This window comes from Patiria miniata, unplaced genomic scaffold (assembly GCF_015706575.1).
Source record: "Patiria miniata isolate m_02_andy unplaced genomic scaffold, ASM1570657v1 HiC_scaffold_5, whole genome shotgun sequence".
Classification (NCBI taxonomy): Eukaryota; Metazoa; Echinodermata; class Asteroidea; order Valvatida; family Asterinidae; genus Patiria; species Patiria miniata.
Window position 1 is genome coordinate 366,358 of NW_024037072.1, and position 12,216 is coordinate 378,573.

At 40.7% G+C, this 12,216-nt stretch overlaps 1 protein-coding gene across 1 annotated transcript; it reads left to right on the forward strand.

The window, feature by feature from the left end:
* Nucleotides 1–218: 218 nt before the first annotated feature.
* Nucleotides 219–11,356, forward strand: LOC119741466 (proliferation-associated protein 2G4-like). Its single transcript, XM_038217224.1, has 9 exons — nucleotides 219–353; nucleotides 1,280–1,408; nucleotides 2,528–2,633; nucleotides 3,475–3,637; nucleotides 5,817–5,959; nucleotides 6,712–6,921; nucleotides 9,305–9,527; nucleotides 9,883–9,936; nucleotides 10,780–11,356. The coding sequence occupies exons 1-9, from the start codon at nucleotides 266–268 to the stop codon at nucleotides 10,852–10,854; spliced, it is 1,191 nt and encodes a 396-aa protein (XP_038073152.1). The 5' UTR covers nucleotides 219–265; the 3' UTR covers nucleotides 10,855–11,356.
* The last annotated feature ends 860 nt before the right edge of the window (nucleotides 11,357–12,216 follow it).

Genomic DNA, 12,216 nt, shown 5'->3' on the forward strand with positions numbered 1-12,216 from the left:
GTTTCCAATTTCCGTACTTTATGGCACTATTTTTGCCCATCATCCATAGTGTCACCTTGTTTTGTTAATTTTCCTTGAAAGAAATATCTTCGGAATTTCCCAAGACAACCCCCCTCCCCGAGCAAACTCTTTGAAACGCCCACAAGCCCCTTCCCTTCTATCCAGTCAAAAGACTACGAGTTTCGCGCGCGCGCGCCACCATCGACGTCGCGCTGCATTCTGGGAAACACGTGTGAAAAATAAAACTACGAAATTATTTTCAATCATGGCGGACAGTGGAGCCGAAGAAGAGCAAACTCCAGCCCAAGATAATGTGGTCACCAAGTACAAAACCATCGGCGACATTGTTAATAGTGAGTAGAACTCAGCTCAGGGGATTCATGGACGACATTCTGGTCTGTTTGTTTGGTGTTTATGGGTGGCATTCCGTGAGCAAATGGACCGAAATTCATGACAGCTGGATTGAGTTTGTAACGTGGGACTACATGCGAACAATAGCCTGTATTACAACGTGTGTGCATGTACATAACCTGATAACGGGCCACGCGGAACTGCTTGCTAGTTGTTGCAGGGCATGTTGCAATCATGGAGGAAGGAAAACAAACTTGCGTAGCCCGCCTATGGACATTTTACACTGGGTTGCCCTGCAAAGAATATTGCAAACAGTGACGTGACTCTGCTTTTGTGGAATTTTGGGAATAATGTCGCAACCTGACACAACTTTTTTCTTCGTATATCATCTTAATCATTATGAACTTGCAAAAATGATGATAAGACATTAATCTGGGACTGAGAAGCATTTCCATTTTTGTTAAGAATTATTGTACTGGCCCTGTCAAAAAATTGCATATTTAAAAATGTTTGCACTTTAATTTTCCTGTTCAACTGGTTCTGCAAGCGCGCCATCAGGGGTGAACTCTCAGGCTCTAATTAAAATTTGTATTTGTTTTTGAAATATGAAAATTTTTGATTTAGAAAATTATTAAAACATCATAGTTTACTTAAAACTAAACTACCTCATCTCAAAATGTGCACTGACATTTTGCGACTTTGAAAAAGTTCAATCAAATGGAAATGTTTTGCCACAGATAATGTTTTCACTTATTTCAGGATGTTTTTTAAACAAAAACTGACTTCTGGTGTTTTTATCTGTTTAATTAGTAGATATTGTGTAATTTTTGTTTCAAAAGGAAATTTCTTTTGATTTCTCCTGTTTCACATGATGGGAATACCCATAGCCAATAATAAACCATTTTTTTCCTCATGCTTTTTTTCTCAGATGCATTGAAGAAAGTGGTTGAGAAGGCTGCTGCAGGGGAATCTGTGCGGTCGCTATGTGAGCTTGGGGATAGCTTCATCCTGGAGGAGACCAGCAAGATCTTCAAAAAGATCAAGGACTTGAAGAAAGGTCAGGGGCCATATAGATGTGGATGTGATGTGTACACGCTTAAACGATTAAACAAAAACAATTCCAGATCTGTTTACACATTTGAATGAAAACCGAATTGTAAGGTACATGCATGTTAAACATACATTTGTACATAGCACAACTTAACAATGGTTTAAATCATTTTAATTAAAAACCATAGAAGCACTGCTTTCAATCATGCCCGTCTACAGACATAATGGGCAGGCATCAGCCTCTATGAAATGGCTAAACATTTAACGTTGGAACGGTTCTTAACCCTATCCCCATAGGCCCTTTTGGCCAGAAACCATCCTCAATCCTGCAAAATCATCCAATTGCCACCATGTAAAAATTGGATTCAGCCTCAATCCTCCAAAATATTGAATTATCTGTTATTTCTTGAATTCGTTCAGTGGAGGGGTGACCATTACCGCAATCCTTCAAAATCCTTCAACAATCGCTGTTAATGGGGTTGAGGCAGTGGCGATGACATTCAGAAGCAGTGCGGATGATATCAAGCATAATGCAGAGCTCAATTATGCATGGTAGAACATAACAATACAGGGTACTGCCTACAAACTCGACACAATGCATCCTCCAAATTCAGCCGACACTTTTTTGCCATTCAGCCAAAATCCTCCAAAATCCTCCAAAATGTGAGGAGGATTAAGGAGGGTTAGGGTCAAAATATTTGCTAAACGTTTTATACAAAATTAAATGTAAAGTCGCATCCTAAGTTTAGACTTGGACCTTGTGTTGTTTTTGCTCAGCCATGCATAAATATAGGCCTGGATTATGCTTGAATTCCTCCGTACTTCTCCAGGATGTCACTGGCCAAGCCTCAACATTATTGACAGTCACTGCCACAGGATTTTCCGGATTCAGGCAGTGGTCACCCCTCCACGGACCATATTTAAGAAATAAAGGAGTAATTGGAGGATTGAGGCTATATGCTATTTTTCCATGAGGCCAATTGGAGGATTTTGCAGGATTGAGGCTACATCCTAGGAAAAAAGGCCTAGGGAGTTAGGGTTAAAGATATCCTAGAGATTAAGGTTAAACCAAACCTGCAATGGCAGAGCATAATGTGATTACATTTATTATTTTGTTTTCCAACAGGTATTGCATTCCCCACCTGCCTGTCGGTCAATAACTGTGTATGCCACTTCTCACCGCTCAGGAGTGATCCTGACGTCAGCTTAAAAGACGGAGATGTTGTCAAAATGTAAGCACTGGCAAACCGTTTTGTTAACTCTCATCCTCCTTGATTCATTAACGATCCATGAGATCTAGGAGGCTTAGTGGAGGGTGATGCCATCGATGAATGTGCCATTTAACAGAAATTAAAGTGAGGGGACACAGAATGTGGCAAAGGTTGTCTGCAAAGAGGACATTTTTTTGAGGATTTGTGTATGTGTGTGCGGGTGTGAATGTTTATTGTGTTAATCAAAGACATACATGTGAGTCACCATCGAGTAATTGAGGACAGAAGTCAAATCAAGGACGACCTCGATTAGAAAACGTGTACAAAACCAATGAGAGCTGTTGCAGAAAAGTCTAAACAGAAGATCGATGATGACTATTCTAAAAAAACAAACCAAACCTTTATTGATGAAGAGGGGCACTGTGAGGGCTGTTACTTTTAAAACTCCTGAAGAAATAAAAAAAAACAAGTCTTCATAAGAGTATCTGCTCTTAAAATGAGACAAATTTACCGCTTCATTAGCTTCCTTTTATCTGAGGAACTTGATCCCATATTCAATGATCCATGATTGAAGGACCCACTATGGAAGCCAAGTTTGTCATCTGTATGTGTATTTATATTGAAACAACACATATTTTAATTTTATTAGTATCTTCATTGAAATTAAAGATTACTGTGTTTTTTTTTTAGTTTTACCACACTATTTTCTAGTGATAGAAAAGTTACTTACATTTGAATGAGCCATCAACCACAATTTTCACAATTTTCAATTTATTTTTAGCCCGACAATAATTCAGTTCTTTTTGGGGTGGCATGAAAATCTGGTGGTGATCTAACATATCTGATGATTTGATCTTTGCAGTGATATGGGTGGTCACATTGACGGTTTCATTGCTGTTGTTGCTCAGACGATTGTCATTGGTGCGTCTGCCGATAACAAAGTTATGGGAAGGAAAGCTGACGTCATACAGGCAGCGTACACCTGCTCTGAGGCTGCCCTCAGAAAGATCAAACCGGGAGTCCAGGTACTAGACTTTGCAATCTATAGACCTTTCTTTTGCTATGTTACAGCTGTAGTTCTTGCCGACCACGGGTCAACAAACAGTGGAGGACAACCACAAAAGTTCCATAATTGAGTAATTTAAAAAAAAACAGACTATTTACCAAACAATTGGATGTTCAACAGACACTACAAGCAGCTAAATGGAGATACATGTCTCTCAACTACTCAGGATATTATTGTGCCATTTGAGGCAAAATGTGTTTCCAACCACTATTAAAATTTAGGCCACTGAAAGGCCTATAAAGCATCCACGTTGACCTTAAAAAAGGCAAGATATTACAGAAATACATGACTCTGATGCACATCATAACACTGTGAATGTAAGGAGTTTTCCATGTAAGGAGTTGTGAGAGGCACATACCATAGCACAGTTAGAGGGATGTTTAAAAAACATGAAGTAAAAATTGTAAACAAAATCATTGGAAATTTATATTGTTTTAACTTGTTTTGACTCTTTGACCGAAAAGGTATTCATGAATGGGAATAAATATAGCCTGTATTAAACAAGTCTGTTCAAGTCCGACTGGGGACCTGATTGCCAATAATATCCCTCGCCTTCGGATCAGGCTATTATCACTGTCCATTCCCCCAGCTGGTCTTCAACGGATTTGTTTAAAACCAGCCAAGCACACATTTATTCTCTTAGTACAGTAAACTCCGGCTAAACCGACATCGTATAAACCGTCCTATCGCTTAAATCGGCCGTCTGACGAAAGTCCCGATTGTCTCTAATGCATTTCCATTGACATTTTCATTTCTAAGCCGGCCTTTGTAAGCCACCATTTCGCCTATATCGGCGTGTTACTTTCAGTCCCATTTCCTCAAAACCCCACAAATTCCTCTGTATAAGTCGGCATCGTGCTCTGCGGTTTGCAAGAAGTGTCGAGTGAAAAGTCCCACACACTGCTAACTGACATCTGTTTATCAATGGCACGGCCCGTGATTGATGCATCGGCCAGCACGTGTACACTAATCGCACGTGTACACTGTTTCATGCACAGTCTTACACAAAGTACGTGTCCATTCTGTAAAAGAAAATGGCATCCAAAACCTGTTCGAAGAAACGGAAAATGGAGACAAATCATACACAGAAAAGTACGATATCATTAAGTTTTGTGAAGCCAATCCTGGGATGAAAAAGGTGGATCTGGCTCAGAAGTTTGGCCTTCCTCGAGGAACCTTGTTTGACATTTTGAAAAACAAGGACAAGATCATCGAAGCTGTGAAAAAATCAGATGACAGGAAGGGCAATATAAAACACGTCAAACAAGTTACTTACGATGATGTGAATTCTGCCGTCATCACATGGTTTCGGCAGAAATCCAGTTTGCCTGATATTCAAATCGACGGTGAAATGTTGCTAGTTCAGGCACGGAAATTTGCTGCTGATCTTGGTCATGCTAACAAATATGCCAAGGCATCAAATGAAAATGAAAAGCATAAGAAAATTGTAAGGTGAAGATTTTTTTATTTACAGCTTTCTACTTTTGTAATACAATGTAATCTGCATTCTATTTGTGACAAAATACATGGACATAGCCCACAGCCACGTGCGCGATCAAAAAATCATGCGCTCTGTTCATTTTGGGGGTCCCCTTATTGTACCAGTACCATGCACACATTTAATTCGTGACTGTACACGTACGTACGTGCACAATGTACACTACAGGCACATGTACATGGATGTACAGTATGCAAGCGAACTGTATATCGTACCACTGTTAACGCTAGCCGGCCGCGCCGTCCTTGCTTCGTACGTACAGTACGTACATGTACATGCATGACTTTCTGTGATCAATCCCACAGCCTGTTTGTGATGATAAACATTGAGGATATATTTGCTGGAATCAACCATGGATGTAGAAATAAACCTGGGTAAATCAAAGCCTTTGAATTTTAGCCATGAATCTTGTTTGCATGATCCAGATACAGATGCGCATAGGCCATTAATTCAATCTTATTTTTTTCACTCCGTGATTCAATGTGTGTATTTGTGTAAGTCGGCAAAATGACGACTTGCAGCAGAAGCCGACATGCGCGTAAGTCGTCACAAATTCTCTGCCGGAGTTTACTGTATTGGACAGCCTAACTGTTTTTTTTGTGTTCATATACCGAGTCTACTTCTTGTTCCAAAATTTCAGAATTATGACATCACCAAGTTGTTTCAGACGATAGGTGAGTCGTTTGAGTGCCAACCGGTGCAGGGAATGTTATCCCATCAACTCAAGCAAAACACCATCGATGGAGAGAAATCAATCATCCAAAACCCAACGGATGATCAAAGGTAGACTGATTGTCTCTGTGTCTGTAAAACAATAATTTATCTGGTAATGATTAAAATGGGAAGATAGTGAATCTGTGTTCAGTCCCCTCTATTTAGAATGTATTGGCACGTGAAGCTCATGAAGGGTTTTAGACAGTTAAATTTTGGCAGATGGTGAAAGGTCAATGTGTATGTGAGATGGGGAAATGGTTATATGAGTAATTTCATCATGGACATGACTTGATTTTGACTCATTTCTTATTAGTGTAGGTCAAACCAATAAAAGTCATAAATTTCTCACTTGGTGTACAGTCGTAAGTCAACGAACCCAACGTAACGGGAAATCTTTCCTAAGTTATTGCAAGTTCATCACATCATCACAAATCCATCCAAAGTCATACTGTCTCAAGTCAATCCACAGTCTATGTGAATGAGTTGTGACAAACGCATTCCCTTATTGCTGTAAATCCCCCTTCTACTCGACGACCTCTATTTGATTGCATTCCAACTCTAACCCTGACACTGCTGCAAGTATTTTCCTGGTACTTTGCTTCATACTTCAATGGGTGTGACACCTGCTGAATCCAGCAGTAATCTGACTGGTCAAACAAAAGAGCTTTTGCTGACAACAAAAATCCAAGTAATTATTGGTTCCAACAGGGTTAATAGGGTTAATATTATTTTCCACTCAAAACGTTATAAATTTCTTACCATCCCCCCATGTTGACAGTCTGAATGTTTTGCTAACATCAACCATATATTGCCCCATCAAGGAAAGAACACAAGGCATCAGAGGTGGAGGTTCATGAGGCGTACGCCATCGACGTCCTCATCTCAACCGGTGAAGGGAAAGGGAAGGAGAGAGACACGCGTACCACGGTATTCAAGAAGACTGACGTCGTCTATAATCTCAAGATGAAGACAGCTAGGGTGCTGTATAGTCAGGTGGACAGCAAGTTTCAAAACATGCCATTTACTCTCAGGTATGTTAGGTTGTTGTTGTAGGGGTCCACCAGGCATGGTGGGTCTATGGGTGTGTAAAAAGGACTCTGCTGTATCTCGGGTTTTAGCTTTATCTGCTGCTCTGAAATTGTTCAGAAGCCTTTAATCCTTGGCCTCATGTTGCAGCATCGGTCACACCATGAAGTGATGTATCGTGTGAAGTCCATAGACAATCCGTCACTTTGTGTTGGGTATTCTTGACCTAGTGGTGCCCCCAACAATATGCTCCGATGTTCCTGCAGCAGAGCTGGCCCTACAATGTATATAAGGCACAAACAAAAATAGTCGGTCTCTGGTCAGACCAAAGTTCCGGAATTGATGCGGCGACGTGGTTTTTTTTTGCTTTTTTTTTTTTTTCAAGCTTGGATTGTACAGACAAGGTGGGTACTATTTTGCTTTTTTGTGTCCTCCATATTCCTTGGTGCCCTCCATCATTTGCCTTTGTGCAATTTCCCCATTTCTTGGTGCTCCTTGGTACAAAAATTTATGGTGGTGCGGCAATAGAGGTTGCTGTTGTAGGAAAATTTGAAGAAAAAAAAAGATTGACGCGCATGATCAAAATGGACACGCGCACTGACCAGAGACCGACCATTTTTTGTTGGCCTAAAGGGTCAAAGTCTCCCAAGTTGGTGGTCAATAGTATACAAATATTAAATGCTTTGAGTGGTGTAGTAAAACTAGCCTCCTGAGGTGATCCATGGAGCCTCGGGAAAATAGAATGCTCCATGGATCACCGAGGGAGGCTAGGTTTACTTCACCACGAGATAAAGCATTCAACATTTGGTTTTTAACACTTCACCCACAGATTCTGCTTGGTTTTTAACATTTTAAATTACTTAAATCTGAACACAATTAAAATAAACTCTAATTCCAATACAAAATACAAAATTGGTGAGAAACTTATTTCTCTCTTCCAAACCACCCCTTCACGAAATGTTTGAACCCAACTCTTTGACGCGCTCCCTTGGGAACAATACGTGCTACGCGCAACGCGCACACCAGCATGCATTGGCACAAAAATACCGCGCCATCGGTATAGTACTTTGGTTGCTAATGGTATAGTACTTTGGTTGCTACGGGTATAGTACTTTTGGCCGTGCACTGAAAGATAGCAAAAATAGAAAGTACCATGTGACTCGCTCTCGGCCAATCAAGACACAGAATCTGTGGGTGAGGTGTGACAAGAACCACTAGAAATGGTACGGCTTGGAAAACTAGCCAGTTATATCGCTAGTTTGTGTAGTCATTTCACCAAACTCACATATATACATCTGAACATTTTGATGTGAAATGCACATTGCACATACATGTTGGGTGATTTCAAAAGGGTGATTTAACAAACAACTTTTTCTCTGAGCTGCATACTGGTGTCATGCGATATGTATCCCGTACATGTTCCATTTCTAATGGTTCCCATTAACTTAGACCTGGTTCCTTAAGCTCAAGCAGGGAGACACAGCTGAAGATTGGCAAGATAAGCTATAAATTGACCAAATTTCAAAAAGACAACATGGCTGGCTCAAGGTGTACTATCTGTCTTTGTAATGTTGGTCTGAGCTCATGTTTGAGACTGCCAGTCTTATGTCCCAGTCCCAGAACAATAAATTGGCAAGTAATTTAAGAACGTTAAGCTGCTTCTGAATTGAGCACGTTTTGTGTTGCGGCTTTTGGTCTTGTTATTGAATACAGATTCCCCATTGAAGTGTTATATGATATTTCTAATGGAGGATGACACTTGAGAGACATGGGTGGTTATATAAATCTGATTTCGCCAAACCAACTTAATTCAGATTGAACCACAATGCCATCGTAAGTGGCTGTCATCTTGCCCATGTATGATACCATCTTTGTGTAAACCAACACATTCCTACCATGTACAGTGGAACGCTGCTATACCGAACATCATCCTTGGCTCCCGGTTTTAATGTACTTAACGTACCGAACATCGTTGTTGAAAAAAATCAACAGATTAACAAAAAAACCTACCGGTTGTACTCGTATTAAACACTGTTTGGGCCACGTTAAATTCCCGAACATCAAACCACCCATGGTTACATCGTGTTTGAATGTTGAAGAGCAATAGATGGCTACTATTTCCCCAAGGAATAAAATGGAAAACCACCCGTTGCTAAAGTTTTGTGACAACTCCACGCGTGGGGGCGGGATGTGAGAAATGCATTCGTCAAAAGAGGGTACAGGCGGTTCAAAATCGCTATACGGGTTGATCGTTATAACGAACACTTTCTGTGGATCCCATGATGTTCGTTATAGCGGCATTCCACTGTATACTCTTTTTAGATTGGATAATTGTAGTATTGATTGGCCTACTAATAAGGGGAACTTATCTTTTTTGGCATAACACAGGGCTTTTGATGAGGAAGGCAAGGCACGCATGGGTGTGGTGGCGTGTACCACCCATAAACTATTTGAGCCCTACCCAGTCCTGTATGAGAAGGACGGAGAGTTTGTTGCTCAGTTTAAGTTCACCGTTCTCGTCATGCCCACCGGCCCGCTAAGGATCACCCAGGGGGCACATCATCCGGAGTTCTTCAAGTCGCAATTCTCCGTCAAAGACCCAGAAATCAAGGTGAGCCGGGCTGTTTTCCCTTACAGTATCTTCCAGTTACTATTAAGGTCTTGAGGCAGCAATTCTGTATTACTGAGGCAAATTTTAAACATTGTTTGTAAACCTTTCAATTCTATAATCTGGAAAGTCCTGGCTGATTGTACGCCTTCAGATCCCACACTCAGGATAGCCTTGGCAGTGCAGCTGGTCGTATACATTCTAAACATTTTGATCGAATCAAAAGGTGCTGGGACATCATTCCCCATGAAATGTTAATGTTTCCGGACAGTATAATCTGGAACTAAACAACTTCTTGTAAGATTTCTAAGATTTGTTATTTTTTAATGTTTATGTGATATATTTTTCTTCACCACAGGCTTTGCTCTCACTGTCCGCCAATCGCAAAGCGGCCAAGAAGAAGCGAAAGAAGGTACTTATTTGGTTGTCGGCCAAAAAGGGGCAGTGGTTTTTCAAAGATCATCTCAATACAATTTTTACATTGTTTGACTGTGTTAACTATACAGGTAATCTGACTGTCGCAATCTCTCGGATACACACTGATCTGGCTACGTAAACACATGTACACCCATGATACCCACTGCAATGGAGAAACCATTGTGCACATTATTGTACAAAGCAGCTGCCCCGTGACAGACTATCTGAACAATAGCTAGCACAATGTTTCGCCATTGAAGGGGGCCTTCATGATAGAAGTGATAACATACCTGGATTGGTCTGTAGAGTCAGACATTGGCCAGTACATACAGAAAGGTTCTTGTCCTTTTAGAACTCTGATACAATGTCAATTTGATGGGGTACTTGTACACAAAGTCCATTAAAAAAAACCTATCCCCCTAGGCCCTTTTGGCTAGGAACCATCCTCAATCCTGCAAAATCCTCCAATTGCCACCATGTAAAAATTGGATTCAGCCTCAATCCTCCAAAATCATCCCATTAATTCTGGAATTTGTTCAGTGGAGGGGTGACCATTGCCTCAATCCTCCAAAATCCTCCTCCGTTCACTGCTATGGGTCGAGTCAGTACCGATGACATTTAGAAGCAGTGCGGATAATATCCAGCATAATGCAGGGTTCCATTATGCATGGCTGGACATAAGGAATGCTGGGTACAGCCTGCAACCTCGACTCGAAAATCCTCCAAAACTGCTATGAGGATTTTGGAGGATTGAGGAGGGTTAGGGTTATTAGTGAATCATGCTCAGTGATAGAAGACATTGTTTTGGTCGGTGACAACTCTTTGATTTCATTTCCAGGCGGCCAGCAAAGCGGCTGATGCAGCAGAGGCAGCCGAAGAAGAGGCACCAGACCTAGTAGAAGACAGCAAGTGAGCGAACCTTCCCTCCCCCTTCATGTCTCATCTAGCTCCTCCCCTTATTGGGGCCTCACCACACAAATGTTATCATAAAGGAAGAAGTGTCATAAAGGAAGAAAGGTCATAGTATGCAAGAGCAGGGTGATTCGCCGAAGACAGAGGATGGCCAAAACATTGGCCAACAGGAATTCATTTTAGGATTGGGTGTGGGTGTTAAGGATTGATTTTATTTTTGTCTTAAAGTATATCTGACAAGAATACACAACATGAGTGTAATGGATATTTTCATATTGGTTTTCATATGCATTAAAAACAGTTCTGTGTTTAAATCACAGATTTGAAATTGTGATGAATATAAGAGGGGAACTAGTCCATAAGCATCAGGTTTTTTTTCCAGTATCAAGTTTGTAAGTGCAGTTTCCTTCCTAATCATGGAGTTAAAGAGGTTGTGGAATGCTCGAAGACATTTCCGTCATTTTTCGGGTATATGTAGCCTAAGGTGTGATGAAATAAAAATGACTATTGTGTCCGTCATGAAATGAGTACAAAAGGTACTTTTGAGAGCTGTTTTTCAGGTCCTGTTTCGACCCGAACGTGCAATTTGTGTAAAAGTCGTCGTTGGGGGCAGCAAACAAAACACAGTAAATCGTGACGTAATAAACAGGACTCGTTTATACTACACTGCATCAGGAGTCCTGTTTATTACGTCACAATTTACTATGTTTTGTTTGCTGCCCCCAACGACAACTTTAACACAAATTGCACGTTCGGGTCGAAAACAGGACCTGAAAAACAGCTCTCAAAAGTACCTTTTGTACTCATTTCATGACGGACACAATAGTCGTTTTTATTTCATCACACCTTAGGCTACATCTACCTGAAAATTGACGGAAATGTCTTCAAGCATTCCACAACTTGTATAGTGTGTAAAATGTATGCGACTTAATTTCATGTTAACTTTAATAACTGGCCAAACTTTTACTTTGAACGATCGGAATGATCTAAAAAAATTATAATTGTCATGAACTTGTGTCTAGTGTTTGAGAAGCCACAGTGGCAATGTTAACCCGAATATATTTCCAACTATAGGTACAATTAGGCCCAACCATTTTCCTCCAAAAACTGGCCAACGTTGATAATAACTTTTATTAAAGGAGGTTTTTAGATCAAGGAGCATTTTGCCATATCACTGATGGCCAGATTCAAATTCAGTTTAAGGAATATACAATTATTTTTGTGGCCTTTAGCGGAACAGAAAATGTCGACATAATTAGCTGCATCAAGGTCACTCATGAGGGCGCTATTAGCGTCCGCTGTCTTATTTGGCCTACGACAGGATACATGCATGTAGCATGGGGTGAGCATCATATAATTGCCT

What these genes read in the sequence shown, in the direction of transcription:
- LOC119741466 (XM_038217224.1), top strand. Translation starts at nt 266, where the DNA reads ATGGCGGACAGTGGAGCCGAAGAAGAGCAAACTCCAGCCCAAGATAAT. An exon ending in GACGGAGATGTTGTCAAAAT is followed by an intron (nt 2,634 to 3,474) that starts GTAAGCACTGGC and finishes TGATCTTTGCAG; the next exon opens with TGATATGGGTGGTCACATTG. An exon ending in AACATGCCATTTACTCTCAG is followed by an intron (nt 6,922 to 9,304) that starts GTATGTTAGGTT and finishes GGCATAACACAG; the next exon opens with GGCTTTTGATGAGGAAGGCA.